This window comes from Barbatula barbatula (genome assembly GCF_947034865.1).
Source record: "Barbatula barbatula genome assembly, chromosome: 7".
Classification (NCBI taxonomy): Eukaryota; Metazoa; Chordata; class Actinopteri; order Cypriniformes; family Nemacheilidae; genus Barbatula; species Barbatula barbatula.
In genome coordinates this window covers 4,941,385-4,968,639 of record NC_136770.1, presented here as the reverse complement: position 1 = coordinate 4,968,639, position 27,255 = coordinate 4,941,385, and the positions used below count along the sequence as shown (strand labels likewise).

The 27,255-nt window shown below is 40.2% G+C and overlaps 1 protein-coding gene across 3 annotated transcripts in view; it reads left to right on the top strand.

Annotated features, from left to right (window-relative positions):
- Positions 1-27,255, top strand: part of ptprfa (protein tyrosine phosphatase receptor type Fa) — a 146,632-nt gene that overhangs the window by 93,354 nt on the left and 26,023 nt on the right. For all 3 annotated transcript variants that reach the window (XM_079460917.1, XM_079460916.1, XM_079460918.1), the window contains exons 8-14: positions 1,354-1,935; positions 2,015-2,148; positions 2,607-2,751; positions 6,495-6,800; positions 10,759-10,952; positions 25,623-25,740; positions 26,104-26,685. In XM_079460917.1, coding sequence (XP_079317043.1) covers positions 1,354-1,935; positions 2,015-2,148; positions 2,607-2,751; positions 6,495-6,800; positions 10,759-10,952; positions 25,623-25,740; positions 26,104-26,685 — 2,061 coding nt within the window. The remainder of the gene's footprint in view (positions 1-1,353; positions 1,936-2,014; positions 2,149-2,606; positions 2,752-6,494; positions 6,801-10,758; positions 10,953-25,622; positions 25,741-26,103; positions 26,686-27,255) is intronic.

The following is a 27,255-nucleotide window of genomic DNA, read 5'->3' as shown; positions in this document are numbered from 1 at the left end:
AAAGCTGTGTATTAAGTCAAAATGTGCAAACATTCATTTCTTTCTTTACAAAACAATATTTTTTATTAAAGAATGTTTTTAAAATGCATGACTGAATAAATAAAAAAATGTTCAGTGACTAAAACACCCAAGAGAAAATATCAGCAAAGTATTGATTTATGTAGTTTTTTTCTGTTTTATTATGCGACCTACTATTCAATATTTCTCCCGAATATCAAATAAACTTACTGTTTCTATTTGCATTTATTTGCAGATAATGAAAACGGGTCAAAATAACAGAAAAGATGCTCTGTATTTTTCAGACCTCAAATACTGCAAAAAAACAAGTTCATATTTACTCTTAAGCATTGATAACAGTGATATTCGTACATGTATTTAGGAAAAGTAAAACAAATATTTTTATACGATAACATCGGTTTCCATGTGTCCGTTCATGCTGTTGGTCTTTCACATTACTGTTGGATGGCTGTAGGTTTGATTTTGTTGAAATTCAACAGACACTGAACTCAATAGCCACAGTATATCTTGAAATTCTGGATTTTTTTGATACATCAGGAATCCTTTCTTAAATCTTTTTGCTGTTTATGGGCTTTATGTCTTTTCAATTGATCTGAATTTCATTTTATGTGATTTAAAATCATTCAAGCAACTCACAGATTCAGCAAGAATCGAATTCATGTATCACTCTCTGAGTGTATGTTAACTGTTAAAACCGTCAGCGTTTGTTCTTGTATCCAGGGAAGAGTTGAAAGCTACAATACCAGAGAATGAAAGAGAATTTACAGCATTATAATTGATCAGAGCGAATGTGGCATTACTGCGAATCTGCTCTGCCATTTACACTCATGCATTATCATGTAAGCTGAGGTTAATATCATGTGTTTTGGGATTTCCTGGCCCGCGGGGCAGCTGTGGGGATTTAAGTCTCTTAAAGCAGCACTTAGCCACAGGTTTCCGAGGATTTTCTGTCCCGTTCCACTCTGCTGCTGCCTATTCAGGCTGACCTGTTTGGACTTTTGACAGCTGTCCAATCGCATAGAGCCCAAGCGTTGTTTCGAGTCCTTTTTGAAAGCTGTTAACTACAACGCAGGCACTTATTTGGTCGCCTGTTGATATGACCTGACCACACTAGTGCACAGACAGAAAGACAGAATAATGATTATAACAGAATGTACTATGAAGGAAACTGAAAGTTTTGCCAGATTTTTGGTCAAATGTAAAGACTCGAAACACATACTGTATACTTAAAATTTACTGATATTATTGCTGCTACTCTGTTGAGATTTATTTTACAGTAATGGAAGACTGTACATTATCTCTTGCTTATCATTTTACATCTTTACCCATTCTCAGCTCTGCCCCGCCCTCCCACCTCTCTCATCGTCACGGAAACCACCGCCACCAGCGTGACTCTAACATGGGACTCTGGAAACCCTGAACCCGTGTCATACTACGTGATCCAATACCGGGCCAAAATCTCAGACAACGGCTTTCAGGAAGTGGACGGTGTGGCCTCCACCCGCTACAGCATCGGGGGTTTGAGCCCATTTTCTGAATACGAATTCCGCGTCATGGCGGTCAATAACATCGGCCGCGGGCCGCCCAGCGGGGCAGTGGAGACGAGGACCAGCGAGCAGGCCCCCTCGTCTCCTCCCTTACGGGTCCAGGCCCGGATGCTCAGCGCCACAACCATGCTGGTGCAGTGGGAGGCTCCCGAAGAGCCCAACGGACAGATACGAGGATATCGAGTGTACTACATGTCCGATCTGCACTTGCCCCTCAGCACCTGGCAGAAACACAACACGGAAGACGGCAGCCTGACCACCATCTCCGGGCTGGTGCCAGACATCACATACGGTTTACGTGTGCTGGCGTTTACCTCGGTGGGCGATGGACCGCCTTCAGACGTACTGCAAGTCAAAACGCAGCAAGGGGGTGAGCTAGGTGTCACCTGTTTGAGATATAAACTATAAACTTGAACATGTTAAGATTGTCTGTCTCTCTCTGACCGTAGTCCCGTCCCAGCCCAGCGGCTTTGAAGCAGAGGCTGAACTTGACACACGGATCATGCTGTCGTGGCTGTGGCCCGTCCAAGACCAGATCATCAAATACGAGCTTGCGTATTGGGAAGCTGGATCCGAAAACAAGGTACTTGAAGCTTAAACAAAGAAAATCTCTGAATGTACATTGCAAGGTTAGAATGAAATATGGCCATACTTCTCATAGCAATTTTAGACTGTGTATAATGTGAATTTTTCATATGCATAAAATATACAGCTAACCGAATACATTTGCCTAAATGTGCAGTATACAGAGCACAGGGCATGAAATATCCCACAATGCAAGATGCCTAAATTGACCTATTCTTCCCAGCGTGATGAATAATATTAACCGTGGTATTTACCCTCGGTCTGTTCCGTGACTCATATGATCAGATTTGTGAAATGTAAGATATTCTCACATAAAATTAAAAACAGAGACCATTATTCAGCAATGATAACTGCTCTGTTGACATATTTAAAACGTATACAGTAAATATACATAGGTATTCCATGCTGCCTTCTGTATGTGTGTCTCACTCTCTCTCTCTCTGTTATCCTTCACAGCAGCACATCACTTTTAACCCAGCGGGTTCATATGGTGTCGAAGGGTTGAAGCCAGACACCCTCTACAAGTTCTCATTGGCCGCTCGCTCTGAAATGGGGCTCGGTGTGTTCACACAGCCCATAGAGGCTCGGACAGCGCAGTCCAGTAAGTGCCACGTGTTCTTTGACCATATATAGAGTATAGCAGCAGAAAACAGCTTCTGTTGAAGCTTGTTAGTATGGTGTGTTTTCAAACTATATTAACTTTCATGCATTTTTAATTGTGCTATAATTCACACTGCACCGCATCACCTGCCGGAAAACAGAAACATTCAGTATGTGAAAAGCTGTTTGGGAAAACATTAACAGCATGTGGCATCATGCTCCTATTATAACCTGAAAATATGGCGTGTTTTAAGGTAAATAAAAGAGAGAGATAGAAGGATAATGCGTACAATATGTTGTGTTGTGTTCTTATAGTCCCTTATGTTGAATATTAGAAATTCGCTTCTAGTTGTTGAAACATTGTGTTTGACGTTCACTGCAAAATCTTTTTTTATGATCTGTATTTTTTTGTGTCTTCCTTTCAAAAAGATATATATATGGACATCTTATAAATAAGATAAATTCACTTTTATATCTATTTTGTAGATATAATAGAGTAAGAAAAATGCTGTCCTCTAAAATGGGATTTGTCCTACATAATATTGCTTCTCAAGTCAATTTATCTTGTTTTGAGAAAGTTTATATATTTTAAACTTGAAAGGCAAAACATTTATTTTTAAAACAACTTTTTAATTTCAGCGTGCGGTTGCTATACAGTATACATATGAAACATTACAGTATATTTGACATTTACATCTGTTTTATTTCACCCTAATGACAAAACCTACTACCATACTAAAACATTTTAAGTAGGTCTTGGTGTTCAGAAGCCCCTGTGTTTTCCAAAGCAGAGCATCGCTGGCCTCTTTTTAACTTCTTTTAACACTGTACACAGAAAGGTTAGTCGGCTCATCCGGAGAGCCGCTGCGATGCTGGCCCGTGACGCGCTGACTGTGTGTGTGTGTTCTCTCTGGCGTCAGAATGACGCAGGCCGCACGCTTTAATCTCTGTCCTCATCTTTCTTCGGCTCCATCGATATGGACTAAAGCAGAGATATATAAGACAGCTCCTGGGAGAAATCTCCTGCTATTCACAGCTATTTGTTACGCGGTCTGCTTTGAGAGGAGGGACCCGTGCAAAACTCTGTTCCCATAGAAACGCTTGCTTTTTCTTTGTCTCTAAAACATCCATCTTTTTGATCCTCGAGTCGATGTCCGTAAAGACTTTAGGGACCGAAATCCCTCACTTTCTTTCTGTTCCAAAGCTCTAGTCGACTGCCCACTGTCTGTTTTCTGCATCTGAGTGCACTTCATAGGGAAAATCTTAAAGGGATAGTTCACCCAAAAATGAAATCCTGTCCACATCCTCAAGTTGTTCAAAACCTGTTTACATTTCTTTGTTCTGTTGAACACAAAGGAAGATATTTGGGAGAATTTTTGGTTCTGGGGCACCATTGACTACCTCAGTTCCATAGTACCATAGACTACCATGTTCCGTTAATGACCAAAATAAAATATTTTGATAAATGTTGGAAAGCCAACAGTTCTGGGGCACCATTGACTACAATTGTAATCTTTCCTACTATGGTAGTCAATGGTGGCCAAGAACTGAAAATTGCTAAAATTCTTCCAAATATCTCCCTTTGTGCTCGGCAGAACAAAGTAATTTATACAGGTTTGGAACAATTTGATGATAAATAATGACAGAATTTGTCCCATTAAAGGGTTAATAGCGTTCGATGTTAACAAACTTGTGCTTTTACTGTTTAGATTTACCAATTTGTAAAAGACACATTTTCTTATTCATATTTTAAATGATGTTTAAATTGAACAAAGTGTTGTCTTTTTAAATCATGATTTGTTCACAATTATCCCACGAGTATGCATTAGGAAAGTAAACAGGTCAGTTTTCAGAACACTCTCTCACCCTCAATACACCCCATTTCCTCCCACTTCATTCTCTGTCATCACCAAACATCCCCGCTCTTCTCCTCTTTTATATTGTCCACCGACTACCCTCTCTCACCACTGTATCGCTTTGATTTCTTTCTTTCCGCTCAAAAAGAGATTGTCAGCTCGCTCTGTTTTGTCTTTCAAAACCCCATGTTCATTTTCTCTTTTTCTCACTTTTTTTAGTTCACTTTAACACCCTCTTGATTGGCTCCAGATGTGTCCAGCATCTCATCACTCTATCTGTTGTTTTTCTCAAAGCGTCCTTGCCGCAATCTTGCTTTCTCACCCGGTTTTCCCACCTTTTTGTCACTCTTTTTGTTCTTTTCATTCTGTTCTCTTTTCGTTTTCTCTCATGGGTTCCTCCTCAGGTATCTGCTTTGTTTTACGGTTTACAGACACGGTTGTCATTAGTCTGCATGGAGTTAAACTGCCCCAATAGTCGTTCACTATATTATAATTGGATACGTTGAAATTTTTATGTTTTGCGTCTGGTCTGCTCAATAAAACACAGGAGCGATAGGAGTATTTTGCTCATTCATCATAAATATTTTCACCTATATACTGGATCATATATTCACCCTCAATCTTTTTCGAAAAGAAAGCATGTTGCTTCTAAATTTAAAAGTACAGTCAGATGGACTTTATTGCTTTATAAACGCAGACAGCACGATCAGAACACAAAGAAGAGGTTCTTATATCACCTTCATATGGTTTATGTTCGCCGTAAGGATCATTTGACTGTACATTATCATGCTTTTAACATGGCTAAAGACATGAACGTATAGTGCAGCTATGAAGGAAATTTGTATTGGTGGTTACCATATAAAAATATCTGACTGCAGAATTCAGTCAGACCATTCAACCAGACCAAAGCATTCCAGAAAGCCGTGTAATAATCCGACAGTTAATTTTTCTGCCGTGTCCACAGGATGGGAAAGAATAGAGCTGCAGAATTTTTTGTGAACTCAAGTGATTTTTTAAAATAACCAATACAGCAACTCAGAGATGGACTGGCCATCAATCACCTCTTACTTCTCTCAGCCGAAGAGTCTGTGTCAGAAAGAAAATACGTTCTGTGTCTGTCACACGTCAGTAAACGCACACACGCCCAAACGGGGGACCATCCATCACTGTTTCGGTTTCACCTCATATTTAGAAGGTGCGGACAAATATTAAACTATAAAAAGGGTTTTATACCCCGATGCCCTGGAGAATTCTTTTTCTACAAAGTATTTTTAGAAAACCATTTATGTGCTGATGCTTGAAAACCCCAGGAGGACTGTGATTTTCCTGTTAACAAATGATACCTAGGAAATATAAGATAATTGATAATATAACATCCATATTTCGTTTTTCCTGCAAATAACCATATCAGCAGAATCTCAGAGAGAAAATGACCATAGTCCATTATATCTGTACAGTATAGTGGACACTATGTCAATATGTATATATTGTCTACACTATATCAATATGTCTCTCTTGCTGTCTTTATGGAATATATATATATAAATGCAATATATTATACGTATGTATGTATGTTTATATAATATATATATATATATATATTTATGTACAGGTATATACTGTGTTCTCTCACACATACAGCTATGAATTCTTACAACACCGTTAGAAACAAATTTTAAAAAGCCACAGCAGTGCAGGAGATCAGAATCTATCAAAAGCTTTTTGAGATTTTTCGAATGGCACAGCAGTTTTTCTGTGTCATTTCCACATGAGTGTGTGTTGGCCATATAATCAGCTCAATAACATTTCACAGACAAATAACTCTTGCAAGGAAGAACCAGCAAGGTCCTGATCTCACGCATTCTCCCTGCACTCCTACCCTTTCCAGCCCCATCCGCCCCACCACAGCAAGTGCACCTGCTCAGTCTCTCCTCCACCAGCATCCAGGTGAGTTGGGCGGCTCCACCGGTCGATAGTCGTCACGGACACATCGTCAGGTACTCACTTGCCTATCAGGCCACGTCGGGTGAAGACCAAGAACGGCACGAGGTGCAAGAGATCCCGGCTGATGTGTCCAGCTACGTTCTGGAGGAGTTGGAGAAATGGACGGAGTACACGGTTTGGGTCAAAGCACACACAGATGTTGGGCCCGGTCCTGAGAGCAGCAGCACCCGCATCAGAACGCAAGAGGACGGTAATACCGGGCTTTTGCCTGCTCCTGACTTCCTCTCTGCTTCTTCTAGATGCCAAACTTTCCAGAACTAATACTTCCGGTGACCAATCTTGTTCCTGCTTTCCTCTCCGGATCTTTCTGCTTCTTGCTTTTATTGCTGTTCGCTGGACTTCCTTCCTGCTGCTCTTCATTCTTCTGTTCTCTTGTACACAAGAAAGAGAGAGAAAGAAAGCTCCGAGAAAAGTGCTGGTGTATTATTTTCAAGTCGGCCATCAATGAAAAGACTCTTGTGAAGAAAAGCGTTGGGGGCGTGTGGGTGATCGTCGGCTTTTGTTGGGTTTGTACCGACTTTTGTGATCACACGTGCTACTGTAAAGGCTAGACTAGTTTAAATGCAATGCCATCACATTTTTTAAGGTCCAGTGTGTAATTGTTTGGAGGATCTATTTGACAGAAATGCAATATAAAATACATAGCTATGTGTTCAGAGGTATATAAAGAATCTTTATTCTACAGAATGAAGCGTTATGTTTTTATCACCTTAGAATGAGCTATTTCTATCTACCGTGGGTCTCCTTACATGGAATTCATCATGTTGTTTCTATAGAACCCCTAAACGGACCAACTGCTCCACAGAACTTTTCGTAAATATATTATTTCCCTGGCTATGAAGCAAAAACGTGACAGCCACAGTAGAGCTTTGAAAAGGAGGGGTGGAGTAAGCCATTGGTTGCAATTCACAACCTTGCCACTAGATGACGCTCAATTTCATACACTGAACCTTTAAAATGATCTGATTAACACATTTGGAGTTCAGTATTGTAAGTATTAAAGAGCAACTTCTCCATGTGTGCTGTTACATTTCAAAACGATTGGTTTTCACTCGGAAGATGAAATCTGTGAAAAAAAAGCTTTTGACTTTCAACCAGCTACTGAAGTAACTACACAGAATAGAGCTCTGCTGCATAGCATCCACCTACAGTACTGCCAAGTTTTCACCGTTTAGATTATTTAAAAAAAAAAAAAAATCTAGCCACTACTGCCCAGCTTGATAGTGTGTGAATGTTATTAAGTGTGTGTGGGGTGGGGGGGGGGGCTTGTTTAAAGCTCCACATTTGTCTCTCCAGCAGTTTGATTGACAGGTGAACGGGGCGATGAATGCTGGAAGAACATGTCCCGTGTCTGTTTAAACCTGTCAATCAAACCATAAACACCCTTCCTCTCTCTCTTTCTCTCTGCCTCAGTGACACTCTCCCTCTTTCTGTCTTTCTTGTTACTGGAGGCATTGTTTTTTTAACTACCACTGGTTTAACTGTTAATGAGGGTTCTTTCTTTGTTTTCTCAGTTCATTCTGTCCTTTTGGCCCGCTGTCTGCCATCGGTTTTTAACATTATTTAACCACATTTTTTATTTTTGGAAGGCAATGCTTGTGGTACTTGCCACTGCAAATCTCACCCCGACACTGTTAGGATGTTGCTATGCAGTTGTTGCAGCGTCTTTGGTAATTGCTTGCGGCTCAAGTTTAAGGAGATATTTGACCAAAACATTTTTATTCTTTCATTATTTACTCAGTGTCATATCTTGAAAACCTGTCTGACTTACGTTTTTGTGCAGATTGTGCAGGTATTTTGAAGAATGTTGGTAGCCAAACAACACTGGCACTCTGTATGGACACAAAACCACTGAGACATTTCACAAAATATCTTCTTTTGGGTTCCACGGGAGAGTCATCTACAGATAATGAATGACACGAGGGTGAATAAATGATGACATAATTTTTTTATATTTGGGTGTAATATCCTTGGAATATCCTCTCAAATGACTCAAGTTCCCTGTAATATTCAGGTTTCTAGAAACGTCACGTATAATGTAAATCTAATGGACCTGCGCCCAAAGTTTACACGTTGAACTCGAAAGCCAAAGCAAACTTTTTACGTGTTGTTATAGTTTCATTACAAGTCTCGTAGGAGTGTTATTAATCAGGCCAAAATGAGATAAATCAAGCCATTGACTGTTTCTCTTGCAAATTCTGGAGAGAATAATGTGCTGTGGCGCCGATAAGGGTTCAACGCCTCTGACAGAAAACAAAAACGTATGCCTCCAGCAAGCCATTGATAAATTAGCTCTGCATTTTATCTGTAAACAGTAGGCATGGGTTCTTCTTACCTGTTCTGCCCATGCACACCGGCTCGCGACATCCATATTCATCAAACACAAATACAGAATATTGATGTGCACACTGTTTCTGAAACGTGATTGTAAGTGAATTCTGAACAGAAAGGAGTGTTTTTACAGTTTCTGAGCCACTTAACCTGCGCATTCTCATAAATAAAGGTCCGAGTCTTTCTGAGCTTCATGGTTTATTCACCGGAGTTATGAATGTCTTTCACACAGTGATGTGTGGTTTTGAGAAAGGTCATGGCATGCAGAACTTCAATGCGAGAGGGCAGCTGTATCACTTATTAGAAATTCTGAATGGAATTTATCACCTTTAACGCAGCCCTGCTTCAAACTATATGCTGCTTGTTTGAAGCTTGTGATTGGATGCAGGGCCTCGGATGCTGGTCTTCACATGCCACACCTCATGGGTCTCTGATGATGTTTGATCTTTATCATGTTACGGATCCATCTCTCTGCCGATCGGCACACGTGTAATTTCCCTGCGATGTTGCCTTCACGCATGAAGCTGTGGGTAATGCGCTTTAGAAGCAAGTGGAATGAAGTGGCCGTGAGCACAGGGAAGCACCGCAGCCTAGTGCGAACCCTCCACCGGCGTTTCCATGGAGATGTAACGTAGGGCGAGAAAGAGAAAATGAGAGAGAGAGAGGGATGGTTGAGAGGAAGAAAAGAAGTGAAATCTTCCAGCATCTGTTGTCATCTTGAGGTTTGAGGAGAAGAGCCTGGGATAATCCCTAAGAGAAGTTCAAGGTTCAACACAGTTCTGCTCTATCGACAGGGTTTGTGGTATAATATAATTTAACACTAAAATCTTTTGAACTCCCTGAGGTTATTTTTTTAGAAAACAGTTCTAGTCAAGAATGTTCTAGACTTTGCAGCTTAAATAATAAACAGGTTTTTACTAAAAAGAGTTTAAACAACAGTTCCAGCACAGTTCAACTTTAAAACCGCTGAAATGCTGCTTAGATTCAATTATTTCATTCTAAATTTGATTTCTATAGATTTTTTCAATATTTATTTATTATATTTATATATAAAAGATACATGTCAAATGACACATACTCTAAATATAATATGTATGTTTGCATATGTGTGTCATATACATATAAACATACACACACACACATTTTCTGCAACCTTTCCACGTTTTGTTTTTACTCTGGTCACACACAGACACACAAATCTGCACAGAAGCACGGTTTTGTTTATAATTTTTTGGCCTTTATTGACTTTTTTCCCACTGAAGGTCAAGGCTGGATTCTGCTGCCAAGCACATTTATACAGTCAAATGACTCCAATTAAGTGAGGCCTTTATTGCTGATGTTCAGCATTTGAACCTTCATAGATCTTCCTGCGCTCTGAGTTGTTACTTCAGGAATGGGGGATGAGGTTTCACTCTTTGGGTATTAATCTTTTTACGCTGTACTGCTTAACCTTCACCTTGCCTTCCCTTCATCTATAGACTATCAATTGTCTGTCCTTAACATCTACCGAGCTGCTGCTTTCTCCACCAAACTCCAGATCAGCAGCGTAACCTTCTGTCTTTGGAGTTTCACTATGCTGGTTTGGTGAAGCCTGTCTCCCAGACTCCCGCTTTCGAGTGTATGGTAAAGAATAGCAAAACCTGTAGCAACAAATTTCGGAAAGCACAAATGATAAGAATCTGATTTGAGAAAGAAACCCAGTGTGTGGGAAGGACAGCAGAAATCCTACTACAAAAATGTAGTACTGGGAGCATGGGAGCAGGTTTTTAATGTTGTTTGTTTGGTTGAATTTTAAAGCATCCCTCTATCTCGCGCAGTGCCTGGCGCTCCTCCACGCAGAGTCGAGGTGGACAATGTGAACTCCACGGCCTTGCACGTGTCGTGGAAGCCTCCTCTGCAGCAGAGGCAGCACGGACAGATCCGTGGCTATCAGGTGGTGTATTCACGGCTGGAGAACGGGGAGCCACGCGGGCAGCCCACCATCGTGGACGTGGAATTGCCAGAGGCACAGGTAGGAATTCCGTATGAACACACCTTTTACTGCAGACTGTTCATGACCCGGACCAGTTATTGCTCACTTTCTTAGTCCTCTGTGTGAAATTGAACGAAAGCATGTGTTTATTTGAAGTCTTAATTTTAATGCATTTAAAAAGCCTTATAGACAGTTTAAGCGGCAACAACATAAACAAACATCATGTGGCCCAATCAATAACTGTTGAATAGTTTTAATGAAATTTAATATAATGAATAAACTGTAAAATATGAATATTAATTAAATATTTAATAAATTGTTAAGTTATTACCAAACACAGACGTGAAGTTAACTTCGGGCCAGAATCTCTTAAGATCCTTCAAATGTTGGTGCTCTCTTATCTTCAGTTCATCCCACTCATTTTTTTATTGTTCAGATCAGGGAACTGCGATGGCTGTGGCAGGATCTTGATTTTGCGTTCTTTGATTTTTTGTTGATTTTGATGTTTATTTTGAACCAGTGTGCTGATGTAAGATCTAACCACGACCATGAACCCATTCATAATATTTCTTTTTGTATCTGTTGATATTTGATTTAAAACATGATGCCATGCATCTGAACAAGATGTCCAGGACCTCTGGTATAAAAGTAGGTTCACAACAATAAAGATCTGGCCACATATTCAACTGTGGACATGGGGCATTTCTTATCCCTGTGTGCACCCAAGCCTTTCTTGTGTTATTGCTGCCAAACAAAACTCTTTTTCATTTCATATGGGCATAGAACCCAGTCCTGCTTGAAGTTCCAGTATGGTAGATCAATATGGTGGAGTTTGTTTTTGCATGAGAGTAGAAGATTTGTTTTAAAGTTTAAGAATTGTCTTAAACAGTGTCCCAAACAACTTGTGCTGATGATGGTGCAGTTTTCCACTATTTTATTAAATGCTTTCTGACCCCAAAATTCAACTGATTACTGAAATTCGCCATCTGTGCTCTTTGAAGAGTCTTTGGCCACTCAAATTCTTCTCCTCGCTGTGCATTGAGACTGTATAGACACACATCCGGATTCAAGCTGATCAATGTGAATATACTTGGGAGCCATTTTACTCACAAGAATTTCTAAGGGTGACAATAATTGTGACCATGGTGTTATAGAGAAAATTATTTTCATAATGTTATATTTCCCCCACATCAAATAGTTTTACTTTGATAAAATGTTGGAATATCTTATTATGGAACCAAACTCTTCATATTTAGTGCATCTGGGTGTACAGGTTTCAAAAACAGTGTTACCAATAAAAAATGAATTTTCAATTTATTCAGACTTAAGTCTGAGAACATGTGGGACTTGTTTCATCCCAACCTGCAGAGTGAGGATTCACACCCACCGAACGTTATTCAAATGAAGTTAATATTAATATATATTTGATAGAAATTCATTTTTGATGAAATAGAGGTGCAGCTTTGGGGGTGCGCTAATCTTAGCTGAGAATTCATGGGAGATCTGAGAGTAAAGAGGGGGATTGTTATTCAACGTTTAGCTTGCGGGAACACGCAGACTTCCTGACTGCAGGCTTTTGAGCTTAGCGGAGTGTGTGCGTGACTGCACGTGTGCGAACGTGATTAGGAAATACACAGCACGTGTAACGCTGAGTCTCATAAGTGTTAGAATGACAGGACAGAATGAGTCAAAATGCTGAAAAGATTGGGCGAGACGAGAGGACCAGAGCGATCCCATCTGAAAGCAGGCCTGGTTCCTTCAGTGATGCGTTTGGTTTCTCTGAAGGGTGGAGAACCTTGTCGTGCTGTTGTTCCCTCCAGATAAAAACTTGCACCTTTTCTCCCACCATCACCTGCATTCCTGTCTTATCTGTACCGTGTGACTGTTATGATCTTGAGCAAGATGCTTGCACATGAGAAACACGTTTGCTCACGCTAACACATATGTGGACATTTGTCACTCTGTCATGGAAGTTATCAGATATACACATGCACGTACACTGGCATCAATCCCTGTATGTTTGCATTGCAGCAGTTTCACAAAACATGTCAAATAATGAAAAGTAATTTAAATGGAAATGTAGTAAATCAAATCTTTTGACAAATACAATAAAGAATAGTATTGTGTAAAAAATAAGAGCAGTGAAAAAAAACAATCATTACAGTACAATAAGCAAATTACAATAAACCAAAATAAACGCCCGAGCGGTTTCCACATTAGAATCGATCAGCAGCAGCTAGTTTGCTGGTTCGGTCTTCAGAAATGGCAAATGGAGCATGTTGTGTTGTATTGGGGCCGCAGGGATGAGGAAGGAGATGAGAGGAGATGAAATGGGTTTGGGCAGTGGCCTGCTCATTCATACATCACATGTACAGGTGATGGATCGAATCTGCGAAGCTCGTTCTGAATCATTCTGAGTGGCCCGTTCTGTCACTCTTGGAGGCTGATGATTGCTCTCTCTCTCGCCACCCAAGCGTTGGCTCACGCCCGTGTTTATGGCCAGTGTGTCCTTGTCTGGAAGAGATGAAGTGGCTGTCGGTCCTGATGAAGTCTGTCCTGCGGTTATGCTCCACGGGCCCTGAAATACTTCAAGCAAGATCCAAGAACGATGGAGTGTAACATCATTTAGAACAAAATCTGTCCGAAACAAACTGGGGTACTTCTTTCTACACCTGAATGAAAGAATTTCTCATACTCAACTTTTGCTGTGAGTATATCGGGCGCATGCACCTAAAACAGAAGTGGAAGTGCATCTTTGTAGTTTTATGACTCTTCTGTGGAACACAAAAGAAGATATTTTGAGAAATGTCTGAGTGGATTTGTGTTCACACAATGGAAGTCAACGGGGGTCAATGTTGATTTGGTTTCTAGCATTCGTTTAAAATATCATCTTTTGTGTCATACAGGTTTGGAATGACAAGAGAGTGAATAAATGATACATGTTTGGGGGATTATCCAATGAATGTACTTGTTACTGGGTTTTTAAGGCAACAGTTCACCAAATAATGAAAATGTGTTGTTAATTTATTACAGTAGATCTGTAAAGACCAAGATAAATCCCAACAGCTACTGATGATATATGAAGTTCTGACAGTATGTGGCAAAACGACCGGTCTGGGCAAGAAACTGAACATTATTTACAACATTATAGATAAAAAAAAAATTCTTCTTATCTGCTCTCCTGAAGCTTTTACATGACGTAAGGGCGAGTGAATTAACAGCTAATTTTCCTTTTTACATAAACTATTCCTTTGAAGCAGCGACAGATTTCTTTTTAATCTTGTTTAATAATAATAATAATAATGACCTGCGCAATATATTGTTTATTGTACAAAAAAATTTCAGTTTTGATGTCATGGTATCTTTAAACGTAAGCATGAAATCATAATAGACTCAAAATGTAATCCCTCTCATTCTCTAGAACTGCATGTGATGCAAATTATTTATTTTCTCTAAGGTTAGATCAATAAGGATTTCAGATTTAAAGCCTTCAGCTAAAGGCTGAACACTTCAAAACGGAGAATTAAACATCTTTGTTGAGACTCTCCATTGATGTGAGGCTGTCAGACCCCTATTTGCTTTTAATTGGAATATTTATTATCTCTTATAGTCTTCTGTCCAGGGACTGTTTGGGTTTAGGTTGATTCTTAAGATAGTGTGTGCAGTTCTGGGGGGTTTTTCGATGCTTTCATAGAGCAGTTGATTTCGATTCTGTCTGATGGTACTTCTCTGTCGATTGAGTTGTTGGAAGATAAAGGGTGCTGGGCAGACACTGTTTGTTTTTTGTTTTCATACCTGAAGGACTCGGTGATCCCTACGTGTACTAGAGAGAAAGAGCGAGAGGAGGGCTGTGAAGCATGAGACACGTCTTATCAGATAAGACATGCTGTCAAAGTCTGATCTATGTCTCCTTTAGCGCAGGAGAGGGTGTGCGTGATGACCCGGTCACTGAAAGGGAGGGAGAGATGGAGAGCGAGATAAAGAAAAAGAAAACACAAGCACTCTGTTTGTTGGAGGAGAGAAGCTGTCTTGGGCTAATGGGGGTATCAAGCCGGCAGCCATATCACCCTGTAGCCCAAGACTGGTTGCCCACTGGAGCTAAGGATGGGAGACCTCCTGACTAAACTAGGTTGCTTCTGGAAGAAGTGTTGTTGAGACCAGCAGTGGGTGCACACCCTGTGGTCAGGATGGGTTCTAATGCCCCAGTAAAGTGATGGGGACACTATTCTCTAAAAAGCACGGTCCTTCAGATGAGATGTTTAACTGAGATCCTGACTCTCTTTTGTCATTAAATATCCCAGGAAGTCCTTCGAATCAGAGTAGGGGTGTAACCCTGGCATCCTGGCCAAATTAGCCCCTTTCGCCTTGATACATCATGGCCTCCTAATCATCCCTATATGTACGATTTGGCTTTGTAATTCTGTATCCTCTCCACCAATAAGCTCATGTGTGGTGGGCGTTCTGGCACAATATGGCTGCCGTGGTGGTTGAGGAGATTTCCCCATTCGATGTGAATCGCATTTGAGTACCCCTAAAAGCGCTATATAAATGTAATGAATTTGTGTTATTCCCGTGCAGGGCTGAATATATTGGCCAGTGATATTCATAAGGTTTTAGTTTGTGTGTTTCTTTTTCTGTTCGAAAATTCACAAATGAAGAATCTGTAGTATCTTTCAAAAGAGTACCTGTAAGAGAGATGTAACTCATGCACAAGTATAATGCACAAGTATTTGGATTTCTGTGTGATTTCAATATTTCTTCAGTTGAATACATACTCGCATGAACATTAGATTTAAGGGATGTTCTGCTTTTGATCACAAAGTTAAAGAGCGTCAAATGATCAAAGTTTATTAAGCAGCAGATCTCCCTTAGCATTACCCTTATTCCTTCAATCCATAACATGCCCTGCAGAACCAAATCCCAGCCATTAAATCAGAGCCAAAACACTGAAGCCTCCAGCACATTTCCCCCATGCTTTCACAACCCAGTCCAATATTCAAAGGAGAAAATACCTGGCGTCCAACAAATGTGATGACATACATGTGAGTGAGTAAGAGAGAGGCTGGTTGATGGTGGGTTGGCCTAATGGAAGCTTTTATCAGCCCAAAGTGATGTGGGACCGGCCAACAGAACATGACCCTCGACGTGTGCTGAGTGATATAACAATTTAACTGCACAAAGAGTTGCCGTAGAGTCATATTTCATCATTTTCTTCACATTTGCCCAAAACCGTAAAGTGAAAAGTGGTCGTGTAGCGCCACGTCCGCAAGACAGGAATGTGAAATAGGACATTACTCACTTCTCTCTGCTCTTATTGTGAAGCGGTATCAGTGTCAAGGCTAAATTACCTTCGAGAGAGAGAGAGAGAAAACACCACTGGCAAACGCAATGATTTTGAGAAAAGTGTTGTTGATCTCAGCACTGTTTCTCCTCTCACATCTGCTAAATGACACACTGATGGTGCATCAGATCACCAGCCAGACATTTTGGTGATGCTCAGTGGTCCAAACATTCCCGCTAAATAAGGATTAAAGAACCAGAACACATCTGCTCCGTACGACTGGATGCTTGTATTCTGATACCAAAATCTAGCGAAACACGGTGAAGACAGAAATATCTACTGTATAGACAAATTCAAATGCATTGGCAGGTCAATTGACGTTATATTTACATAAACTTGGGGAAAAGTGTCCTTAATACACAATAAAATCATCGTAAGAATGTAGTTATACGAGACCTTTCATTCTGCTTTAATGGGTTAGACTGTAAACAAATAAATATATACTTTTTGACAAACACAATTTCTGTTGATTCAAAGGAATTGAGGATTCTCTCTATTAGCACCCATCAATAACAAGCTTCTGGGTAGACTCTGCCCTCTTTTTATATAAGCAGAACCAACAGTTTCAAATGATCTCCAAATCCAGCGTTATATATCCACCGTTTATACAACATTCATCACCCAAATGCAGTGAGCAAACAAACGGTCAACGCTTAACACAAGTTGACCATGTTAAGCTTGAGAGTCCAGCACGTTTAACAGTGTAAAAAAGTCAGAATGCATCACATAGCATGTAAAATACACATTTTATTAACGCTTTTATTAAAGGCTATTTGATTCATTTGGCTTTTTATTATATACAGTTTCTTACATCCAAGCGGCGAGAGCTTTGTCAAATCCACTGGCTGATTTTTCTGGCATTAGGCAGTTTTGAGAGTGCTCAGGTTTTTATCGGTCTGCTGTAAAACAAAGTCATGTTTACAAGACCCCAGATTGCTACAATGAGCGCTTCTGAAGATGAAGCCACAAAAAAATTCACAAAGCCTGTCAAATTTAATCAATGTAATCTATGTAGCAAGCAACAAGTAAGAAAGTGTCCCGGTGCACGTCTGTAAATGTTTATCTGATAATATGGCATCTTTGATTTCTGATGTTTGGGCATCTGTGAATTTTGATCGGTCGATTCTTGTCTTTGTGGAATGTGTGTGTTTGTGTGCATCATCTTTATGTTTGAACAGAATAACGTACCTGTTTGTTAAACCGCAAATTAAAGAACTAAATAAAAAATAGGCTGTTGGTAACTTGTGATTCAGATAATCTTTTCCCATCAAAGCGGGCGGGTTTTGACCAGAATAACCTGCAATGTGGAAATGTACAATCACAGATTTTCAGCTGTTTCAACCTTTTCACGTCTCTCTCTCTCTCTCTCTCTCTCTCTCTGTTTGTTTATGTGTGCTGTTTTATGATTAAAGCATTTTCGAAGGGTTTGGAGGTGCCGTGTCTTTTGTTTGCTGTTAGTCAGCAAGGTTATGGAGCAGAATATAAATCCCTCCATCAGTCGGCCGGTGGCAGCAGTTGATGTGCATCTGGGGGAAAGCACAGCGCTCACTGAATATGCATCGGCCATATTAAGAAGAGAAATCACCCTGCCTCCACCAAACGCGTGCAATGCGTGAGGGCTGTGACTGGCAGATGGCGGCTCCTTTAGATGTGTGTGTTTGAGGGAAATAAGGGAAAAATGTAATCCCTGAGCTGGTTGCTGAATAAGCAGATATCCTCTAACCTCTGAAGGTGAAACTTAATCTCCACTTACTGACAGAGGGGCTAAATCATCGACTACAGTGTGTGTGTATGTGTGTGTACAGCAGGGCTGCCCATTACGTCGATCGCGATCTACTGGTCGATCGCAAAGATAGTGTGGGTAGATCGCATGCCATTACAAAAAAAAATAGATGTCAGCCTATCATCCATCCTCACTATGACATTTTCTCTTGATTGACATACAGGACAACCAGTCTAACGTCTGATCTTTTCTGACATATGGGTCAGCACGCATGTGCATACAGCAGCGGCAAAATTCCAGCAAACTAGCGAGTTGCCCAGTTAGCCTAATTAATTTCCACTAAACTTAAAAAGGGTATAAAAATGAGTGGGGGAGCTGGACCAAGTAAGAAGCCAAAAACTTACCACTTCCATACAGAATGGGAGGAGGACTTTTTTTTCACAATGTCCTATTCGAAGTGCGTTTGCCTCATCTGCAACGCTACCATTGCTATTCCGAAAAAGGGAAATGTGGAGCGACATTTTCGGACTGTTCATACAAGATACGACACTGACTTCCCACCGAAAAGCGAACTGAGAAGGAGAAAGGTGAAAGAACTAAAATCCCAGTTGTCCGGACAGCAGGCCTTTTTCTCACAGCTTACCACAAAAGCGAAGACCGCCACCGAAGCATCGTTCCGGGTGAGTCACGTCATCGTTAAACACAAGAAATCCTTCCAAGACGGAGAGATGATAAAAGAGGCATTTGTTGAAGCGGCTGAATCGTTGTTTCAAGATTTTAAAAACAAACCAGACATAGTATCTTCAATCAAATCTCTCCAGCTGTCAAGAAGTACAGTTACACGGCGCTGTGAAGCAATGGCCGAGGATGTGACCGAGAAACTTAGGAGGGATATCGCGGATTGCGAGTGTTTCTCACTGCAATTAGACGAGTCTACAGACGTGAGTGACACAGCCCAGTTGTGCATTTTTATTCGTATGGTGTTTACCGATATGACTGCCAAAGAGGAGCTTTTAACAGTACTGCCCATGAAAGAACACACGCGGGGAGAGGACATTTTTCAGTCTTTCAAAAACTTTATCGAGAAAACTCAGCTTCCAGTGTGCAAATTGGTGTCCATCACCACGGACGGTGCACCCGCGATGGTTGGCCGCTCAAATGGATTTATTGCCAAGTGCAGGGAGGATGATGCCTTCCCCGACTTCCTCAATTACCACTGCATAATACACCAACAAGCGTTATGCGCAAAAATGCTGAACATGAAAGAGATAATGGATGTGGCAACGAAGATCGCCTGTTCTATTCGCGCCAGATCTCTTCAAAGACGGCTGTTCCGTGTGCATCTGGAGAAGGCGGACTGCGACCACACTGAAATGTTGCTACACACTGACGTAAGATGGCTTAGTCGAGGGAAATTCCTGCAAAGATTTAGAGAACTCTGTCCGGAGATTAAAGAGTTTTTCCTTGTATCTAAACATGCAGAATACAACCAACTAAATGACGATCAGTGGCTACTAGACTTAGCATTTTTAACCGATCTGACAAACATGTTGAATGAGCTTAATGTTGAGCTGCAAGGAAAAGACAAAACAGTGGTCAATATGATCAGCTCAGTTAATGCATTCAAACGAAAAATGCAACATCTGTGCTCAAAGCTGCAGCGCCATGATTTGGCAAACTTTCAGAACCTCGTATCAGAACTGGAGACACAAGGGAAGGCGTGTGCGCAACTTGACAGTGGACGCTACACAGAGCAGATTGAAAACTGTCTGTCAGACTTTAACAAACGGTTTCAAGACTTTGCTTTATTGGAGCCAGTCGCTAGATTCATGTGTTACCCTTTTCGGGAAAATGCTGAGGTTGATTTACTTGCATCAAAAATTGCAACACTGTTTCACCTGAACTCGTCTGGAGTGGAGGATGAGATCCTGACACTACAAGCTGACATTGAGCTCAAGTCCAGGGCTCATGGACAGTTTTGGAACTTACTCACAGAGGAAAAGTACCCCAACATGAGGAAATGTGCTACCTCCTTGACTGCATTATTCGGCTCCACTTATTTATGTGAGTCAGCCTTTTCCCACATGAAGATTATTAAGTCCAAATACCGTTCCACCATGACTGATACTCATTTAGAAATGTGCTTGAGGCTGGCTATCAGCAGCTACTGTCCGGACTATGCATCCCTGGCTGATTCCATTCAGTGCAAGTCATCAGAGTAAGGTGAGGACAAAAAAAATGTACAGAGTTGTATTGTGCAATATGGGTTCATGCAGTTATGCAAGGTACACTAACTTATATTGTACATAAATGATTTTCAATATATTCATAAATATATGTATAAATAAATATGTTTAGCATTTTTGTAGGTAGATCATTTTGACTTGGATCATTTTAAAAGTAGCTCGCAAGCTGAAAAAGTGTGGTCACCCCTGGTGTACAGTATGTGTGTTTGTGGTCCAAATGTCCCCACAACGATAGTAGTTCTACTCATTTTTGACCTTCTGAGGACATGTAATGTTCACCTTGAGCAAAACAGCTTATACTAAAAAAGTCATACTAAATTATGTTTATTTGAAAATGTAAAAATGCAGAAAAAGGTTTGCGTGAGGGTTAGGGGTAGAGCGACGGTAAGGGCACAGAATATATTGTAAAAAACGGATCATTTTATTTTCCTGGCACCCCAGCTGCCGGAATATTACAGTTTGTATGTTTTTACAGTGCAGTTTGTAAAGTATAAAAACTATGATATTTACATTTATTCATTTGGAAGACAGTTTAATCCAAAGCGATTTAGTAGCAATGCACTTAACATTTTGTCAATAAGCTAAACAGTACCGATAGTTTACAAGGCCATGTTACTCGGAGGATTAAAGCGGAAGTAAACAACATGAAAGACAATTTGTTTATGTCTATGAAAGGTCCCCATACATTTTCGTCATATATATATAATAGAAGTAATAGTAATACTAATAGTTTAGTTAAATATAAACAATGAAGACAAGACTAGTTGCATGCAGATTTTATGAAAAAAAGACGAATTGCGTTTCACTTTGCTAATTTACCTTGTCATGACATCATTGATGTCGCTGGTCTCTTGCTATGATGCCGTTAGAACTTGTTCCTAGCTTTGGTTGCTCTAGTAACATTTGATCTAGTAACAAACCCTGCATTAACTGACGAGAGACGGATGACGTGAGCTCCGCTGCTTTAGAAGTCGCTTTTGAAAGTCGGTTATCATTTGCATAAAGTTCGGCAATTCTCAACGTTGTTGCCAAGCCTGACACGCCCACTTCCTGTCACCAACGGTCACTGTCCCTCATGTCGCCGGAAGTCGCCAGCTCTTCATTGAAATTATTAATGTCGCGGGGTGGCTGGCAAACTAAACAGCCTCAGAAAAGAGAAAAAAACATCTCCCAAAATCTCTTAAATTTGAACTAAAAATATTGTTTCCGTTTGCATGTATTTGCAGAAAATGAAAACTGGAGAAACGGGTCAAAATAAGAGAAAAGATGCTCTTTATGTTTTCAGATTTTTACAGTGAAGTTCATATTCACTTCTAAGCAATACAACAATAATATTTATGCATGTATTTCGGAAAAGTTGCTGTTGAATGAGTTTATGTCACTCCTGAGGTTTCATTTTGTTGAAATCCAACAGACAATGGACGGCAATGGCCAAAATACATCTAGAATGAAAATTTGGAATGGTCTCTATATGGTACAGATTGTGTTATGCTACACTCAGTGATATATACTGTTACCGGCTGTGTTTGCTGGAGTAATGAACAGGTTGTGAGGATAGTCTTATTTTATTAACACTGCATATAGGAATTTATAGTGTGTCTGATATTTGACCTGTGTTTTGACTTTGCTTATAGTCAATGTTTTTTGTACAGCCGCTTTGTAACAATGAAAATTGTAAAAAGCGCTATATAAATAAAGCTGAGTTGACTTGACAAGGGTGAGTCTTTCTATCAAGCGTCATGGTTTATTCAGTCCGAAAAATATCATGTCGGTGAAGGTCTCCGCTCTTGACTTTTTGTAAAACACTGTTTTTCCGTACGTGTGTTGTAGTGACTCAGAGAGGTGAAGTTAGATGAATTCTTCGCCAGCCGATCCCAGAATCAGGGTCTGGTCTCGACCTCACACACCCACAGACCATTTAATGCATATTGCACACAAATGTGGCAAAAGAGCTTTCTCAAATTCGCAAGCTCTGATTTGTTCGAGTGCCTTTATGCAGCATGTAGGAGTCAGAGTGCATGCATTTGTATCAGTCCATTGGGAAACAAAATCCTGTTTTCAAGTTACCAGCTGCTTCAATGAGCACTTCTATGAACTAATCACTAGATTTGATCAAGCTGTTGAGGTGCATGGCCTGAAATCGTTGAAAGATATTATTATTCTTCAGCTTTCTCTATCGTATTGATTTATTTGTCATTTTTCCATGGTAAATTGATCATCGTTTTCTGTGCCTCCGCTGACACAAGCCATGCTTTGAAACCTGTTGTTCTGCATAAATCATTACAACATAAAGTGTTTATGGTTTGTGGTCTGATATTGACTTCTTTTCCTGCCGTGTGAGTGTGTTGGTGTGTGTTCGGTGGAACAAGAGGGATTCTGTGAGTAACTGTAGTGTGTTCTGGGATGTGGGCATACGGCAGAAAGACGCCTCCATCTGCTTTTGAAATGTTGTGCATGTGTTTTGATAGCAGCCTGGAGACAAACGCTACTTTTATTTTCTCTCTCTCTCTTACTCTGTTGAGGAACTTTCAGTTGTACTTTGTTTAATTCGGGTTGTTTTGTAAGAAAAGCAGATTACGCTGGGAAAAAAACGTTACACGTTAAAATGAATTTTTGTTGTTTGTTGTGTTTTTACCGTATTTCAAAAATACATTATAAAAATGGGTAAAAAAACAGTAAAATTCATTTTTTTTTACATTTTACGTGGAAAGTATGTGTAGCTTATTCATGAAACGCCACTAAAATTGTTTGACTCTGTTAATGTCACCCATCTTGTAATTTTATCATCCTGAACTGAATTCACTTCTGTAATGTCTGACTGAAACGTTTTTAACGTAAAGTCCCATAGGATCATCTTATTGCTCAGAGGTTGCTCTTTCATAGCTCAAAAGATTGTGAGCTCTTTATTCAAGTATCAACTTAGTCTGAGATGTTTCTCATAAAATTTGAAAAAATTAAATAGAAACAAATGAGCCAATTGTTACAGATGTGTGGGTGAAATAATCTGGATTTGGGTAAATTTGTGGAGATGTGTTTAAACTCATATTGTCTCACTGTAATTCATATTATCTTAAATAATATTGACTATTGATTGCACTATCTGAGCTCACTTTGTGATATTGTTGAGATCTCTGGCAAAACTGGCTTTTTTTTCAGGAGAAATATCTGAGACACTGGAGTGTTTCCATTTATTCTCCATTGAAACACATTTACGTCTAGGACATTAGAAAGATCATTAAAGAGATTCATCTGTGATTTTTCCTTTTTATGGGGTGGGACTTGATACTATCTATTGTGAATTCATTTAAAAGTGAAAGTGGACTATGGATGACGGGATTAAAGGAGAAAGAAATGGTGACAACAGTTGACAGACTAAACATGTTATTACATTTGATCGAGGATTACAAAAACTAAACAAAAAACTGATGTCTATATAACAACTAAACTAAAGAATAATGCACAATCAGACCAGAAGTGTGTATAAAGAAAGTAAACAGGGTCAGATTTTGTCTTCCTGTTGAAGTGATAGTTCACACAAAAGGAATCTTCTATCATCTCTTGTCATTTTAAACCTAGATGACTTTCTTCCGCAGAACACAAAAGAAGATATTTTGAAGAAAGTTGCTAACCGAAGAGCACTGGCCGCCATTCACTACTATTGTATGTACACAAAACCAATGCAAGTGAATGTAGTCCCGTTAACAACATTCTTCAAAATATCTTCTTTTGTGTTCTACAGAGGAAAGAAAGTCATACAGGTTTGAAATGACAAGAGGGTGAGTAAATGATGACAGAATTGTTATTTTGACTTATCACTTTGACTGTCTTTTTAAGCATAGGCTGGGAATTCAATATAAATGGGGTCAAAATGTGTCCTTGGTTATTTGACAGCAGCTCTGATGTGTCATAATTGTTCACATTGAATCAGAAACCGCTCAACTCGGTTTCACTTGCGTGGGAAATGAAAGCAATTCCAGCAGTGCTCCAGACAGTCCAAACCGTTGAAGAGTGAATTTGATTGACAAAGGTAGTTGTTCTTTCCTCAGACAAGCAGTGACAGCTCGACGTCCCTAGCGCTGGAGACGAGCGATTCCTCTTCTCACTCTGCCATGGAGGCCTGCATCCCTCTTCATGTGCCCTAGATATTTACCAAGACTCATATTCAACTGTCATCTACAGCTATGGCCTGTTAAATCTTTCCATCTGTATGTGGGTCTGTCTGGGCCCCCTTCCGTCTCTCTTTCCTTTCCTTTCACATTAATGGGACGTGACAGTGATATCACTCAAAACAGATAAAAAGACTCCTCTCTCTCAATGTTCTGGTGAACTCTATGTTGCCACAGGCAGTCCATCCATCACGGCTTAATATGAACGCTGAAGTCTTCCCACATTTCAGGACTCAGTGACTCCCCCAAACACTTAGCGGAGATAAGCCGGACTGCTAAAAACGAGAAATAAGGCAAATATGCTTAAAGTGCATCGACGATCCCCTGCCATGCCGTGGCTTTTAAACAGCATTTAAAAGCTTTTCGCGAGTCCCATTTGCGTAACAGTCTGGAGCTGTGAGGTGATGATCAGAGATGCATGTGTTTGATGTTCGGGTGGCCGTGTGTGCTAGAAAAGTCCCTAAAAGTCTTTTTACTTAATAGTCCTTTTTTCGTGGCCGCTTTTGTCGTGGTTTATCGTAGAACTGGTAAACGTTACATCCCTTCATGCTGCAAAATACTAAGTCTAAAAGATATTATACAGTAATTGATTTTGATGCCAGTGAAATCATAAAAATCTTTCTCATATTGTGAACATTTCAGAATTTGGGTCGGTTTTTTAACTCTACAGTTGTGTAAGCAATGTGATCCACTAAAAACGACATTCACTTTAAGAACCGAGCTTTTATTAACCTGCTTTCAGAATTCTGTTAAAATATCTCAGAGCAGCACAAATAATGTATGAAAGACTGAATAAGACCATTATCCTTGAGTAATAAAGACATTCTGAAAACACTTTACAACTCACAACCTCCACTTATCGCATTATGAAACTTACAGTACCGTAAATTATTCATTATATATTTTATTCAATTTTAGATTATTTTAGGAATGCTTTTCTCAATTGCGCATTGTACAGAAAACACAAACAGACAAAAATATATATTGGCTACTGAAAGAATAATAATATTGAAAACGGTAAGATATATAGAAAAGTAAAATATTAAAATTTCAAAATACATTGAAGATTTTTTTGAGAATAAAGTAGAAATAAAGAGTACCGACACCACAGTATGCCTTCCATCGACTGGGAGACTGACCACCCTCTCTCTCCCTCTCTCTCTCTCTCCTCTCTCTCTCTCTCTCTCTCTCTCTCTCTCTCTCTCTCTCTCTCTCTCACACTTTGTCTTTCAGGATGCTATCATCACTGGTCTGTTGCCTGAAACAACATATTCTGTTACCGTGGCGGCGTACACCACTAAAGGAGATGGAGCAAGAAGCAAAGCCAAAGTGGTTACCACTACGGGGGCAGGTGTGTGTTTGTGTTTAATTTGTGACATTGTGACATCACAGTTTATTTGACATTTAAGGTCACCACTGTTTTCAGGGGTAAACTGTTGAACTGCAGCCAAAATCACAAATCTCAACAAATGGTCTTTGCTTCAAAATGTAAAATCAGACCTACACACATTTAACTAGTTGTGTAACACGTTGCGGTTTCAACATTTGTGTGGGCTTGTTCAGTTCCCTGAGTATGAGTAGTACAGGTGGGGTGTTAATATTTAAAATTGTGGTGATATTTTGCGATACAATGCTGTATTGATATGTTTATTTTAAGACCTGCGTCAAAGTTTAGATACGCCATAACTTACCACCCCAACTTTCTTTCTGACAGTGCCTGGCAAGCCCACCATGATCATCAGCACCACCATCGGGAACACAGCTCTGATCCAGTGGCAGCCCCCTAAAGAGATGGTGGGTGAATTGATGGGCTACAGATTGCGGTACAAGCGTGAGGAAGATGAGACCTACACGGCCCGTGAATTCAGACGCATAGACGATCACTTCACCGTCACGGGCCTGCACAAGGGGGCCACATACATCTTTAAGCTCTGCGCCAAGAACCGAGCGGGGAATGGAGAGGAGTACACCAAAGAGATCAGCACGCCAGACGATGTGCCCAGCAGCTACCCCCAGAATCTCAGAGTGGTGGGCCTGACGACCTCCACCACCAAATTGGCGTGGGACCCTCCGCCTCTGCCCGAGAGAAACGGGAAGATCGTGCGCTACGTGTTGGTGTACCGTGACATCAACAGCCATCAGAACCAGACCAACGGTACCGCAGAGACGCAGATGACCATCCACGGCCTGCAGCCGGACACGACCTACGATATCAGAGTGAGAGCGTTCACAGGAAAGGGAGGCGGTCCGTTGAGTCCCAGCATTCAGAGCAGAACCATGTCTACCTCCATGCCTGGTGAGTTTGTATAAAAACATGTTAGACCTTTTGTTATGTTCGTGTCTGTGGGGTCCGTTTTTAATGTTTACTTAAAGAAAAGGTTTGGTAAAAATGACAATACTAGGGTAACCATACGTGCCATTTTTCCCGGACACATCCTGCCCAGGATTCCGGGTGCGTCCTACGGAGGTCGCATTTGTTCACCACATACAGCATCAAGGTTTTATTTCAGAAAAGCAACCATTATATTTCAAGGTTATAACGAAACTACAATGATTATACGAAAAAAATATATAATTATAATATTTAATAAAATGTAAGAACCTCCATGAAGTATGCAATCGACAAATGCGACCTCCGGAGGATGCATCTGAAATCCTGGCCAGGCTGTTTTGGGGAAAAATGGCGTGTATGGTCACCCTAGACAACACAATTGATTCTTTTTTTCAGCATTTATTCAAGATAAACATTGTTTCTTTTAGAATTTTATTACAAATGTGATTTATCAAAAATATTATCCATATATGTCGCCTATGTTGCTTATAACTGGGAGAAATTAAATGTAATTTTTTACAATCATTTTTATTG